At 42.4% G+C, this 16052-nt stretch overlaps 1 protein-coding gene across 2 annotated transcripts in view; it reads left to right on the forward strand.

Annotated features, from left to right (window-relative positions):
• Positions 1-15601, forward strand: part of TTC21A (tetratricopeptide repeat domain 21A) — a 127506-nt gene extending 111905 nt beyond the window's left edge. For both annotated transcript variants that reach the window (XM_075587919.1, XM_075587918.1), the window contains exons 27-30: positions 6586-6810; positions 10915-11035; positions 14998-15065; positions 15162-15601. In XM_075587919.1, the coding sequence (XP_075444034.1) occupies positions 6586-6810; positions 10915-11035; positions 14998-15065; positions 15162-15239 (492 nt within the window). In that variant the 3' untranslated portion in view covers positions 15240-15601. The remainder of the gene's footprint in view (positions 1-6585; positions 6811-10914; positions 11036-14997; positions 15066-15161) is intronic.
• Positions 15602-16052: the final 451 nt, after the last annotated feature.

Here is a 16052-nt window from a genome sequence, read left to right on the forward strand (position 1 = left end):
AAAGCTGCCGTAGGCTTCCCACAATGCAAATTACCTCAATTTACATACAAAGCTGTGAATGTGAAATTGGGATACCTGGCGCTTAAAGAGTCACTGTGTCCATGGGAAACAAAACCAGTCTCTGAAGAGTGTTTCAAAGTCCAAAACTTGAAGTAGATGGCTGTGATGTTTCTTTCTTGTTATTGTTCTTCAATACACCTGAAATTGATAAAAGGGTACACCATTGCGCAGTATCACTGATATTTGATGTTAGCCCCTTATTCCAACTTCCCCAGTGTGGACTGAATACACTTACAGGAGTGTTTCTTTTATGGTACAGTGGAGACAATCTGTGCTTTATTCCCTTTATGTTCTTTATGTACCTCGAATCCCCAGGGTACTTCCTTAATGCCTTGGGATTTTCGTAGTATCCAAAATACCTCGAACTCCACGAACCCCCAAATGAGGAATGAACAGTGAAAGAAGGGGGGTCACAAATTTATTGAAAATGGCTACTGATAAGCCCTGTAAAACCGGCTGATAAGCCTGCATAAAAACAAATGAACAATGACTCACATGTACTCACATGAATACATGTGTTACAAAACAACACAAGGATGCCGTCCGCTGCTTGTACTGCGCCTCCTGTGCTTGCACCGGAAGAGAAGGGCTCTCTCACAGCTTCTCCTGACCGGTTTGGTGTAACTGGTGTCTCTCCCCCCACTCGGTCACGTTCCGGTTTGTGACCAGCGGTTATGGCAGACTCCTCACCTCACAAGCCGCAGGGACAGCACTGCACTCACGGAATCCTAACTCCTCCCACCCTAACGCGTTTCGTGACGTAGGCACGCCACTTCCTCAAAGGAAGTTTTTGAGGAAGTGGCGTGCCTACGTCACGAAACGCGTTAGGGTGGGAGGAGTTAGGATTCCGTGAGTGCAGTGCTGTCCCTGCGGCTTGTGAGGTGAGGAGTCTGCCATAACCGCTGGTCACAAACCGGAACGTGACCGAGTGGGGGGAGAGACACCAGTTACACCAAACCGGTCAGGAGAAGCTGTGAGAGAGCCCTTCTCTTCCGGTGCATGCACAGGAGGCGCAGTACAAGCAGCGGACGGCATCCTTGTGTTGTTTTGTAACACATGTATTCATGTGAGTACATGTGAGTCATTGTTCATTTGTTTTTATGCAGGCTTATCAGCCGGTTTTACAGGGCTTATCAGTAGCCATTTTCAATAAATTTGTGACCCCCCTTCTTTCACTGTTCATTCCTCATTTGGGGGTTCGTGGAGTTCGAGGTATTTTGGATACTACGAAAATCCCAAGGCATTAAGGAAGTACCCTGGGGATTCGAGGTACATAAAGAACATAAAGGGAATAAAGCACAGATTGTCTCCACTGTACCATAAAAGAAACACTCCTGTAAGTGTATTCAGTCCACACTGGGGAAGTTGGAATAAGGGGCTAACATCAAATATCAGTGATACTGCGCAATGGTGTACCCTTTTATCAATTTCAGGTGTATTGAAGAACAATAACAAGAAAGAAACATCACAGCCATCTACTTCAAGTTTTGGACTTTGAAACACTCTTCAGAGACTGGTTTTGTTTCCCATGGACACAGTGACTCTTTAAGCGCCAGGTATCCCAATTTCACATTCACATTCATTAAATATTCAGTGTTTTTAACGAGATTGTATCATATTGCTTTACAAGAAAATGTAACCGGGAGAATATCTGAGGGAAACCTCTCACTGAGGAGATAGAAATCAGCGGGCACTGCAGGGCAAAAAAAGCTGTGTGTGCTGTGCACGCGCATAGTAAGTGAAACTTCTTTGACTTTTGTCACAGAAATTTACTTATAACGTGCGTGCTCGGCACACGTGTCAGTCAGTGTATGTGTGTCAGTCAGTGAGTATGTATGTTTGTCAGTCAGAGAGTATGTATGTGTGTTTGTTTGTGTGTGTGTCGGTCACTGTGTGTATGTGTGTCGGTCACTGTGTGTGTGTGTCGGTCACTGTGTGCATGTGTGTCAGTCACTGTGTGCATGTGTGTCAGTCACTGTGTGCATGTGTGTCAGTCAGTGTGTGTGTGTCAGTGTGTGTGTGTGTCAGTGTGTCAGTCAGTGTGTGTGTGTGTCAGTGTGTGTTAGTCAATGTGTGTGTGTGTCAGCGTATGTCTCTCTCTCTCTGTGTTGTGTGAATGTCTCTCTGTGTCGGTCAGTGTGCGTATGTGTGTCAGTCAATGTGCGTGCGTATGTGTGTCAGTCAGTGTGTGTATGTGTGTCAGTCAGTGTGCGTGCGTATGTGTGTCAGTGTGCGTGCATGTCAGTGTGCGTGCGTGCCAGTGTGTGTGTGTCAGTCAGTGTGTGTGTGTGTGTGTGTGTGTGTGTCAGTCAGTGTGTGTGTGTCAGTCAGTGTGTGTGTGTGTGTGTATGTGTGTCAGTCAGTGTGTGTGTGTGTGTGTATGTGTGTCAGTCAGTGTATGTGTCAGTCAGTGTGTGTGTATGTGTGTGAGTCAGTGTGTGTGTGTGTATGTGTGTGAGTCAGTGTGTGTGTATGTGTGTGAGTCAGTGTGTGTGTATGTGAGTCAGTGTGTGTGTGTGTGTGTCAGTCAGTGTGTGTGTGTGTGTATGTATGTATGTGTGTCAGTCAGTATGTGTGTATGTGTGTGTGTCAGTCAGTGTGTGTATGTGTGTCAGTCAGTGTGTGTGTGTGTGTGTGTATATGTGTGTGTCTCTCTTTCTGTGTCCTGCCCCCTCTCTCCTGACTCCCCCCCCACCCCAGGCGGAGCTGCGGCTCTGTCTGAGTCCCTCCCCCTCTTCCTCCCCCTCCTCTTCCCCTCCTCCTCCCCCTCCTCTTCCCCTCCTCCCCTCCGCCACGGAGACGCGGCCGCACCAGGCCCGCCGTATGTGAGGGGCTGATACCGTGATTAAGAGCCCCCCCCTCCGGCAGTGCTGCGAGGGAAGCGGCGCGCTCAACCCCCCGCTTCCCGCGTTACCGGAGCAGGAGCCAGGAGCGCACGATAACGTCTGTGCGCGCATGCGTGGCACATGCTGACAGCGCAGCGGGCGTCATGATCCTGGTGCTCCTCTCCTCCTCCGGCACCGGCGGCACTCAGTCTGCGGGACTCAGGGAAGGGGAAGCAAGAGGGAGGAGAGAGGCTGAGCAGCGGCTCCTCCTCACAGCCGGAGGACTTACGGGGCTTCCGCCATCTTTGTACACCCACAGTACCGGAAGCTCTGCGCACGTCTAGGGGTAGCGGCCGCCGTTAGCAGGCGTGGGGGGGAGGAGGGAGGGGGAGTTACGTCACTTCCGTTTCATTTTCGTCTCCTTCGCTCCAGTTTTGCCCCATGAGAATAGGTGCCACTAAAGAAGTTTCACTACAAAAACTGCATGAGGCTGGACTGCTCTGAAGTAGAAAAATGTTTATTTAACCATTGGCAGACAAGGATAAAAAGGTATAGTCCCCCAGTGAATCTCTAACGCGTTTCACCCCTGAGGGGCTTTGTCAAAGAGTAAGGGATACTTGGTAAACACCACATTAAATAGCAGACTAAGCCGGAGGTGACGTCACCCCTCCGGGTATGCGGAACTCCCCCGGTAATCAATTGAGGTAATCCCACACACCCGGTGAGTTGACAGAAACACCCGGACCAGATCGCTAACCCATCAAGCACATGCGCAATGGAATCAAGACAAACGGAATAACAACAAATGCAAAGCACATGTAATACATAAACATATATATAACCATTGGGAACTAGTGAAAAGTAAATGAAATATGCTCAACCAAAGCAATACAATAAAATTGAGGTGTGTGAACATGAAAATACAAACAAAAAAATATGTTAAAACCAAGTGGGGGAGCAGGAATACATTTGCAAAAAAGAAAGAAAAATCTATATTACCATGATGACGTTTGAAGAATATTTAAATTAATAAGTGTATATCTGCTGTGTAAAAGGACAGTAAACAATGATACTATCATGATATTATCATATGCATTTAAATGTACATAGATTAAAGGTTGATGGGGATATGTGTACATGATGAATCCAATACACAGCATATATGCACCTAAATCATAATATACAAAAGTTATTTAATAAAAATTAAAATATAATAACTTTCCAAAGTCTTATTTAATAGCTGCAAAGGACACGCATTATCAAAAGAAGCAGTCAATCCATAACCAGAAAAAGGTAAAAAGTCATCAATCTGTAGAACATTAGTAACACAGGTTGAATCAGTGATTAATATGAATCAGAAAATAGTATGAATCAGGAAATAAAAGGCACATAATAGACATGACAGTTCATAATGTCATGAATAATAGACATAATGTCCATGGAACCAAATCATTATTGGAACTGCTATTACTGTTATAACTTTGATGTAAATAATGCTCATACAGTTACCTCAGAGAACCTACTAACCATATCCAATGGAAAGAAAGGGATATAACAAAATCCATATGAAACAAGCAAATCTTAAGAAATACACAAATTATTACGAATTGCAGGTATAAAAACAGAAAATACAGCATATGACGCTAGAACCGATGCAACCGAAATAATGTTGCAAAGGCTAGAACCACAAATGCTGAGGGTCCTGTGTTCCACAAGATGTAACAATAAGAATGTATCAAAGAAGATTATGCCGTAAGAAATATTTCAAAGAAAGTGTTTAATCTCCAATCAACGTTAATGCCACTTGGTGTTAAAGTGTCCATGGTGAAAATCCAGAACATCTCTTTTTGATTTAAAATGTTCTGGCGATCACCACGTCTAACTGAGGGGGGAACATGCTCAACTCCACAGAAAGTGAGTAAGTTCAATTTACCCATTGGGCATTCAGCAAAATGTCTAGCAACCGGGGAGCTGGGATATTTATTTTTTATTGATCTTATATGTTCCATTAAGCGTATTTTTAATGCACGTATGGTTCTCCCAATATAATTTTTTTCCACATCTGCAAGTTAACATGTAAATCACATGGTTGGTATTGCACGTAATGAAACTTCTAAGTTAAATTTTATCTCTATTCTTCTTTGAATGCATGGTCTTAATAGATTTTGCATAGGAGCACACCTTACAAAACCCAAAGGCGGGGAAAATCCTTTGGTTGTCACTGAAGGTGTTACAAATAAACTTGGTGACACATAATCCGACAGTGTTCTGGCTTTTTTGAATACAAATTTGGGTGAATCCATAACAGATGATTTTAGTTTAGTATCAAGTCTTAAGACATTCCAATGTTTCGCAACTATAGAGCGAATGGCACTGGACTGTTGACTGTGTTGTGTAATAAAACACAGTGGTATATTTTGGTCACCAGCTCTAGGTCTATATTTCTTTTTTAAAAGGTCAATTCGTGAGGTATGGCATGCATTTTCGAAAGCCTTCTGTATGTCCGTCTCTTTGTACCCCCTCTGGCAAAACCTTGATGCCAGTATCTTGGATTGATCCAAAAAATTATCAGCATCTGAACATATGCGTTTGAGCCTCAAAAATTGTGTCTTAGGAATGCCTCTAAGTACGGACTTAGGGTATCCACTGTCTGCTTTTAAAAAGGTATTCCTAGACTTGGGTTTCCTAAATATATCAGACTGTATCTGACAATTTGGATCAATATATAATTGTAAATCAAGATAATCAATCTGTTGAATATGATAAGAAAAAGTAAAATGTAAGTTGAAATTATTCGTGTTTATATGGTCCACAAACTTCAACAGGGACCCCGTGTCACCTTCCCAAATCATAATCAAATCATCAATAAATCTCCGATAAAAAATAATATTGTTACGATAAGGGTTAGTGTGACTAAATAGTATTGTTACGATAAGGGTTAGTGTGACTAAATAGTATTGTTACGATAAGGGTTAGTGTGACTAAATAGTATTGTTATGATAAGGGTTAGTGTGACTAAATAGTATTGTTATGATAAGGGTTAGTGTGACTAAATATTATTGTTACGATAAGGGTTAGTGTGACTAAATAGTATTGTTACGATAAGGGTTAGTGTGACTAACCAGGAGAATATACTTTATCATTTTGCTCAGCAAAATGATAAAAACAGAACCATACCTAAAATCTGAATTTGTATTAAAACACTTTTGAGTAATAAGATTTTTCATATGTGTGCAAACATAATAAAAAAGATATCCTTTATTTTACACAAAACGGGAAGTAGTGAACACTTAATGCTTTTTTGTCTTGAGCGCTGCTTTTGTGACTGCACTAACAGTTTGTGAAGATTGCTGAAAATAACAGTGCATGGCGGTCTTCATGGAGGCTGAAAGTTGGGGTCTGGCTGGCACTTCAGCCCCATCTGAATTTCAGCATGGAAGCACTTACCATCGCTGCTATGTTCCACCAAGGATTGTTGCCTTCAGCATGCACATCATACCAAATAAGTTTCCCAGGTATTTCATGTGTGAAGCAATCCCGAAGCATCCCAGCTCCCAAAACATCTCCCACTTCTCAAGGTAGCCTCAGTGCTGAAAGTAGCCCCACCTTTCGTCCAATGCACAATATAGTTCAAGCATCTTCCACCCCCCATTAGTATTCAATGTGCTCATTTGTGCATTGTGTCTCTTGTGTTTTGTAGAAAGATAATGTTTCAGCTCTTCTAGCTGTAGCCCAGGCTTATATGATTCTCAAGCAAACTCCTCGGGCCAGGAACCAGCTGAAGCGATTGTCGAAAGTAAACTGGTCCTTGTCGGATGCCGATGACCTTGAAAAGAGCTGGCTGCTGCTAGCTGATATATACATCAAATCTGGGAAATATGATATTGCAACTGAGCTGCTGAAACGCTGCTTACAGTATAATAAGGTAGGAATAAAAGAATTGGGCCATAATGTGTTTTCATTGTAATGTATTTACAGGTTCTATGCACTTATTGCATTATAATTCCCTGTATTCTAATGTCCATTTTATAATGCACTCGGAACATTGTTTGTGCCATACAAATATACTCCTTGCTAAAATAATATAAAAGCTATTACTCAAAAGAAAAATCGCTACTTGTTGCACAGTAACTTTGTCTTAAAGGTGAACCTAAAAATACCCAGTTAATATAAAAATATTATGTTGGTCTATATGATACATAGAAAAAATGGTTGTTGAGCTTGCACTCCTTTACTCACTGTACTGGAACAAATTAGTAATTCATTATATTATTTGTTTATAAAATGTTTTACCAGGAAGTTACATTGAGCGTTACATTGAGAGTTACCTCTCGTTTTCAAGTATGTCCTGGACACAGAGTTATAATGACAAATACATGGTTACAAATACATAGTTACAATGAGTGTAAAGGGTTATTAAGTACATTATATACAATACATTGTATGCACAGTTAAAGATAATATATATTATAGGTGTATATAACAGTTACAGACCAGATTAAAATGTGAGACAGCTTTAGTTTTGAAATAACTTAGACTGGTGGCGGAAGTGAGAGTCTCCGGTAGACATTTCCAGTTTAGGGGTGCACGGAAGGAGAAGGAGCGGCTGGATACTTTGTTGAACCTTGGGACCATGAACATTCTTTTGGAATCAGGTCTCAGATGATAAGTGCTGCATGTGGTAGGGGTGAGGAGCTTGTTCATATAGGCGGGTAGCTTGCCCAGAAAGTATTTGAAGGCAAGACAGAAGAAGTGAACTTTGCTCCTAGACTCAAGTGATGACCAATCTAGTTCTTCGAGCATTTCGCAGTGATGTGTGTTGTACAGTAATTGCATTGGAGGACAAAGCGGCATATTGAGTTGTAGAAGGTATCAAGTTTGCCAAGGTGAGTTTGGGTTGCCGTGCCATATACTATGTCCCCATAGTCTATAATTCGCATCAGCATCTGCTCTGCGATGCGGTTTCTGACCAGCAGTTTGACATAGGTTTTGGATGTCAGGGTATCAATGTGCAACCCAAATGTTAAATGGGAGTGAATTCATATGCCCAAATATTTGAAACTAGTAACAGGGGCTAGGATAGTATTAGAGTTGGTTCTGATCTGTAGCTCCTTCATTGGAAGTTTTAGAAATGTAGCCTTGGTCCCAAATACCATTGTTACAGTTTTGTCAGTGTTTAAAAACAGCTTGTTTTGGGAAATCCAATTTTCAAGTCTAAAAAAGTCAGATTGAAGTACGTGTCCAAGGTCAGAGAGGTTAGCGCTGTGTGCACATAAGATTGTGTCATCTGCATACATGTGTATTGAAGCTCCCTTACAAGCTGTAGGAAGATCATTAATGAACACTGGGAAGAGTAGGGGCCCCAGAACAGAGTCTAGAAGGACACTGCAAGTGATATCCAAGGGGTTGTAGTTAGTGCCCGAGATAGACACATGTTGGGATCTACCTGATAGGTTGGAATGAAACCAGTTTAAAGCATGCTTCCCTATTCCAGAGCACTGGAGTTTGTTTAGCAAGATAACACGATCACCAGTATCAATAGCCTTTGCAAAAACTAGGAATATTGCACCAGTAAGTTGTCCCAGTTCCATTCCACACTGGATCTCATTGCAAATTTTTAGGAGGGTAGTTACCATGGAGTGTTTGGGGCAAAAGCCAGATTGGAATTAGCTAGGGAAATTTGTCTTGGTATAGTAATCGCTTAATTGGGACTTTAGATAGTATTGGGAGAAGAGAGATTGGATTGTAGTTTTAGACAGTGTTTTTGTCCCCACTTTCGACGAACTGCCACAACTCTGGCAGTTTTCCAGGTCTTAGGGATATGGCCTGAAGATAAGATAGAATTCATTAGGGAAGCAATCGGTTTGGCAATGGCTGGGGCACCAAGTCTTGGAACTTAGATTGCAGTAGGTCAGGTCCACATTGGCTGCTTAGTTTTAATTTGAGGAGCGCTTGTGTAATCTCCTCTTCAGATACTGGGACAAATTGAAAACTGTGGACAGTGTTGGGAGAGGATGGGGCTATAGGATTACTCCCAAAATGAGGTTCATGTATGTAGTTTGGGTTGAGTTTCACTAATAAATTAGTAGCACACCCCACAAAGTATTCATTGAATGCATTTGCAATGTCAGTGGGATTTGCCAGGGTAATATCCTCCTTAATGATATTACATGGTTGTTGATGGCTAGAAGGCTGTAATATATTGTTGATAACCTTCCAGAAGTTAGCTGGATTTGATGGATTCTGATGAAGATTGTCAGAGTAATATTGTGCTTTTGTGTGCCTTGTTTGCCTTGTGCACATATTCTGCAGACATCTGTAGTTATTAAGATCCTTAGTAGTGCCAGTTACTTTGTAGCTTTTCCACAAGGCATCCCTAAGATGGTAGAGCGCTATAAGATCGGTTGTCACCCACGGAAGGTGGGCCCCCCATACTCTGTAGTGGAGCATGGGTATCACTGAGTTTAACTCGGATTGGAAATAGTCAAGTGCAGAATCGGGGTCGGGAATTAAGTTGATTATGTACCAAGGGCAGCTGGTAAGATCAGCTAGAAACTGTTGTGGGTTAAAATTCCTAAATGTTCTAGTGACTAAAACATTAGGGCTTGATTGAGGTGATCAGATTTTCCTTACACAGTACACTATTGCATGGCCACTGAAAATGGCAGGTAGGATGCCAGAGGATTGGATTCTGCTGGGACTAGAGGAAAAAATACAGTCTAGCAATGAATAGTTGTCAGATTTCAGGTTTGCCAGGTGGGTTGGAAAATGAGTTGCGTTAGGTTAAGTGACTCAAGTTGTATCTGGATTTTGTTGTTTTTAGGGTCGAGCCAATTGTAATTGAAATCTCAGAGAAGTACTGTAGCAGCTCACTCTTCTCATTCAGAGAGGAAATTGAGCCAAAAAACTGGGTGATATCTGTCAGGGATTGTAGTGGGGCTTTAAGGGGCCGGTAGATGCCAGCAATAAGAGCGGGCTTAGAAAAGGGGAGACAGATTTTGCCAAGTAGGCTTTCAAAAGAGGGTGGGCTTAGGGGTCCATTTAACAGTAAATTGTAAGGTGTCTGCAATATAAAATAACACCCCTCCTCCTCTCTTTGACCTGTCTTTCCTCAAAATGGAGTATCCCTGAATGGCAATAGTTGCATCTAGGGTTAATGGTACCACCATATACTGTCAGGTGTCTGATCCTGTGGTAGATTCCTTGTGATGAATACATTCATTTGCAGAAAGGCAGCGGGCACTTGTAGAATTGAAGAAAAAGGTTTCTTTATTGGATATACATATTCACCCGACGCGTTTCTGTCCCAGCTGGGGCCAAAACGCGTAGGATGAATTTGTATATCCAATAAAGAAACCTTTCCCTTCAATTCTACATGTGCCCGCTGCCTTTCTACAATTGGGTCTGTATGATATGTTTTATTTCTTTTAAAGTATTAATCCCCAAAATATGTTGTACTAACCTAAACCCAGGAGGAGTCCTACTGTACAACTGAGGGAGCAGCAGTTTAGGGGATATGGCCTGACAGAAAGACACAGGTGGCAGACAATTAATGAGGGGAGTGTTGCACATCATAGTGACGTTCTCCTCTTCTGTTGTGTACACAACATGATGGTGCCAGATTGCATATTTTTTTTCATAAAACTGCCAGGAAATCAATGGTGTACATTTGCTGAACCAGGGTTATGAGGTGGTAAGATTTTTAAGGTCCTTTTCCAGAAAACACCCAATTCACGGTATAAGAAAAACACAATTGTAAAAAGTGTAAATTTAATTTGCTTTAATTTGCAAATGTATCTTGCTAGCAGCGTAGACCAGACCGTTCCGAGCAGCAAACACGGAGAAAGGAGTGGAGGCTCTCTGTATATTTCCTTCTTTCCTTCCTTACTATGAATGTTTCATACATTCTATATATTTAAATAAAAAATATGAATTATGATGTGTGTAGCTTAGTGGCTGTTGAGTTGCGTGCTGCACAATGTTGGTATATTACCATGTAGTAACTAACTTCAATGTCTACTTATTTTAGTCTTGTTCTAAAGCATATGAGTACATGGGCTTTATTATGGAGAAAGAACAATCCTACAAGGATGCTGCAGAAAGCTATAAACTGGCTTGGAAATACAGCAGTGAGGCAAACCCTACTATTGGTGAGTATTCCCTTACATAGTGGGGGTGTTCCACTAAGAAAGCAGTCATACTGGTATCTATACAGGAGAACACAATACCTTTCAACACGGATAATAAATAAGGTGTACCACTCTGTATACACCATTTAAAAAGGATTATGGTTCAGAGCCCAAAAGAAGTGTAAGATTACTTTTGTAAATAAAAAGTAGTGGTACCCCATACTTTCCCATAGCATCACATGTGGACCTTTGTCCTTACATCTTCTGTGCATGTGAACATGATAACATCTTCGTTGGCTCTGTGAACAGATCATTGTATCATTTTCAGACTCGTTGCTATTAACTAACTTGATTTTCTTGTCTTTCCAATCAGTGTTGCTAGCATAGTTTATAATGTATTGAAAGTTACTCAATGTCAGGTCGAGCTCACCACAAACGAGGCGGGACCGCGGTGCTGAGGTGGGAAAGGATATAACCCCACCCACAGCCACGAGGGCACGTCTTGAGAGTAGAATGGTCTGGGTGTCCGAGTCGGGGCAGGAGAGGTACGGATGGTAGTGGGTGCTGTTAGCCAAGTTCGGGGTTAGAGAGAGAGACGTAATCGTTTTACCGTTTGCCGAGTTCGGGGTGCCAGAGGTGCGGAGAGTCGTATTGCCGTATGCCAAGTTCGGGGTGCCAGAGGTGCGGAGAGTCGAAGAGGAAGCCGGTTCGGTACACAAGGACGACTGCAAAATAAGATAAGACAGGACTAGGGAGGCAGAGAGTGATGAGAACAACTGGTTCTATGCTCAGCCGACGAATGAGTGAAACCGCAGGGTATATATAGGAGAGAGGATCCAATGGCAGAGCAGCAATGTGGAGGTGTGTGAATGCACCAGGCTGAGACAGGAGATAGGGCCAGATGAGCACCATGGGGTGGAGCTAGGGAGGACAGAGTAAAGTACCTGCAACTGATAGCCCAGTGCCGTCCGGGTAGTTGTGCCTTAAAGAGGCTGAAGTGTGCATCCGTGTGCGGCCGCGCCCCCGCGCGAGTGGCCGGGTGCGCGCCCACAGCCGGCACTATTTGGATGCCACCGGCGTACGCGCGTGCGCCTTAGTGCAGCGGTGATCGGGCAGCCTGGAGGGAGACAGAGAGTGCGGCGCGGGGGAACCTTGCGGTGATGCCGGTGAGTGGGGAGCACACCGGGCGCGGCGTGACTCCCAGGTTGTTACACTCAATTTACATCACTGCATTAAAAGGTGTGAAATTACTGCGAGTATATATGAAAGTGTGAATTATTTTTTTAACCCCCAGGGTATAAAATATACCATAAGTGTATTACAACTATTGTTATGCTTCTGGGTAACATACTGATATTAATATACCTGCACAAATCAAGAGATACACAGCATTGTGTTAAATATTACAATATACTGTATATCAAAATATGGCCATGCGCTGTACACCACTCATGTTTTATATTAAGATGTGGCAATTCTAAGAATGCAACATACAGATATGGCAGATGTTATTGCACCCGCTAATGCAATGCAAATATTCAATGCATGAAATACAGCGGTCCCTTTGGAAACAATGTTAATGCATGGGTTATCTCTTTAAAGCGGCACTCTTCGGGACACATTATGGGTTTCTTTTGTGTGTTTTTAAAAAAAATAGGTTTGAAGCAGGGGGTCTCTGAAGCTGAACCATGTTGATTTCAGCTCAGAGGACCCCCTGCTTCATGCGATACTTACCTCAAAATATAGCACTCCACAATAGGTGCTAAACTGATATGTGAATTATAGCATACAAAGTGATGTGTATAACCCTGTGAATAAATGGATTTAAAAAACAGTATTATTACATGTAAATGGCTGCTCCATGGAACAGGATCCTCAGATGTTGATGTTCCAAGAAGAACCTTGTGTAGGGAAGAAAACACAAATGCAAGGGATATAGTGCATTAACGTTTTACTCTAATGTACAAACTTCTTCTTTTTTGATCAAAGGATGTAAACCAAAAGTCTCCTTTATCATATAGATTTTTACACCATATATATATATATATATATATATATATATATATATATATATATATATATATATATATATATATATTCCCCAATTATTGCTATCCCAAACGGAGAAGCGCAGGTATTCACGGTCTGTTTTTCACAGGAGGTATAACAACTGGAACGGTTTATTTCTCTTCTCACTGTACAGCACAGTAACGGGGCAGGGTTCTGCCCAATGCAATCTCTCAGCTACCACTAAAGGATGGTCCCTGGACCGTCACTACAGACCAAGGGCACCCGCAGCCATCCTAGCTCTTCCCTGCCTCCCTAGCAGAGGCAGAGGTATGGTCCACACTCACTCTCCCCCAGAGGGAAGAGGACTAGAGAAGGCCCAATAATCAGCCTCTCCAATGTGTGACCTGCCTTCATCGACTGGGGGAAGATACACCTACAAATTTAGGCGGTAACTGCCCTTAAGTACAGCAGGAGGAGGGCACCAGGTCTGATGTCGCTGCCTCCCCCGTCACTCAAGTGCAGCCCCAGTGAGTGGGGAAAACCCATGTTGACATCTGGCAAGGCCTGCTTGTACCAGGGCTTACTGCCAGGACGAAGGGCAGAGTAGTAGCCAGAGATGGATAGGGGGTAGTGAGGAAGAGGGAGGCAGGAGAGAACACGCTGGGAGGGGGGGTTGGGGGTGTAGTGGAACTCCAGAATCTACGGAATATGTTCACTCATAATGGGGCCATGAAATTTTTTAGGCCTGGGGGCCCGCACATGTCTAGCTACGCCAATGGCTGTGTGATTATTTCATAAGCCTCTAGTTCTCTCAGGGCCAGATAGCTCCTTTACACTATTTAACCTGACGTTAGGTTAATCATGCCCATGCACTAAAGCAGGGGTGGCCCACTCCAGTCCCTGCTTCAGGGCAGGTTGCTCAGTCATTGACTGAGCCCTTGATTGAGCCACCTGTGCTGAAGTGGGTCTATCCCAAAAAGCTGACCTGCTGGTGGCCCTTGAGTACCGGGGTTGGCAAGTCCTGCACTTAAGCAAATAATGTAATGTTAACCCAGTGCTAATCCTTAAATAGCCTATGGTTATTTTGTTTCTGGCCTTTAGTGCTAATGATATACAAAAGAGGTGTTCCCCTAACAACGCATATCCAGTGCAGGCTGTTCAGTCTAACGCAGGGATTTAACCTGGCATTCTTTCGGCCATAACTAAAGGTGACATTGGCTCCCTCCACACCCTGAAATACAGGTTTTGCTCTCATCTCAAACCCATATTTCAGGGTCGGGAGGGAGCTATCGCCACCTATAGGTAAGACATGAATTAACATTAGATTATTTGAAGCTAACACACGGTGGTGTTAAATTAACCCTATGCTAATCAGTTCAATGACCGACGGCTGCTGTTATTGCATACAATTAGCTTAGTGAATTTGAGTGAAACTCAAGGAAAATAACTATTTTAGGTAATCTAATGTTATTTGCCCTGATTTAATGGCGCTTCGTACATCTGGGACTCAGTGCACACTTGTCTATTATCGGTTTACCAATCATTTGATAATGAAAATATAATAATATTCTTTTTTCCTAATAAAGTACTGACAATGGATATATATTTGCTATACATATAATGTTTAGGCGCAATCTGTTTCTGACCCAAAGAACTTACAATCTAATTTGGTATCTGAGGCATAGAGAGTCACAGTGACTGGTGTCAGGAGATGTAAGACTGGGTTTTTAATCGGCTTCAACTATGTTTGTATGTCTTTATTTATATAGCGCCATTAGTGTACATAGCGCTTTACATTAGTAATACACGTGACAATCGTATAAATAACAAATAACAGATCATGGGAATAAGTACTTCAGACATTCAACTGTTTCAAAGGCATGGTTCTTCTCACCACAAAGCTACTCCTCCAGCCCGATTCATTCTTTATGGCAAGTTTACAGCTAATACGTGTTTTCTGATTTTGTTTCCAGGTTTCAGGCTTGCATTTAACTATCTGAAAGATAAGAAGTACGTGTATGCGATAGATATTTGTCATAAGGTGAGCCCTGCATGCGTGGAGTAATCAAATTCAATACATGTCCACACGTGTGCTGATAAAGTGAATTAACACATACATATGTTTTCCTTGTTCTAGGTTATCAAAGATCATCCCACCTACCCCAAAATTAGAAAAGATATATTGGAAAAGGCTCAGGCATCTCTCAAGCCGTAGGTGGTGCATCTAGTCTGTGATATTGCCCACAGTGGAAGATGCATCGTTTGAATGAAAACTAAGAAGAACTAATAGTGTTAACCTATTCAGTTATTTAATTATTCCTTTGTGGAGTTGCTTTTAATCCCTGTTTGTTCTTTGTAATTCTTTTATTGCCAAAAAAAAAGTGCCTACTCGTCTTGCACAGAAATGCAATAAAGGGCTGAAGTTTCTAAGTTAAAAATGTGTGAATAGTTGGATAATTTCCTTTTATTATACCTACAGTATGAAAGGGGTATCAGTGCTATCTTATACGCGTATAAAAGCAAATAACCGAATACATTGTGTGGCAAACGGCTTACTCCGGGGCTCCGCCGTCTGTCCGGGACTGTTAGAACACGGTCTTTTAGGGTAGGTTAAATGATGAGACGTCACGTACTGTTCCTTTAAACAGGCTATACCTGGTTTATTCAGTCCCAGGCACTGGGACTGCTACAGTGTAAACAGAAAACAAAGCCAAACAAAAAGCTGCTCGTCTGAGCGATAACTTAAAACTTAGATGTCCCTGACTCAGAGTTGGAAGTGGCTTGTCCACTTCCACCAACAAAATAAGTACCTTTGCAGTCTTTAGACAAACTAACAGAATGAATGAAGCGATTTGGGAAAGAGGCTTCCTCACCCCTCTGCAGTTCAGCAGCCTTCCAGGCTCTTGGGCGGGGCCCAGAGGAAACAGGAAACAGGTCTTATATACCTGAACTCTAATCAGCATGACAGGTGACAGAAAACAGGCAGCAGACAAACTGTGGAATGGAGTGCCTGTACTACGAGGCTGCC

Source organism: Ascaphus truei, chromosome 2 (genome assembly GCF_040206685.1).
Source record: "Ascaphus truei isolate aAscTru1 chromosome 2, aAscTru1.hap1, whole genome shotgun sequence".
In the NCBI taxonomy this organism is placed as follows: Eukaryota; Metazoa; Chordata; class Amphibia; order Anura; family Ascaphidae; genus Ascaphus; species Ascaphus truei.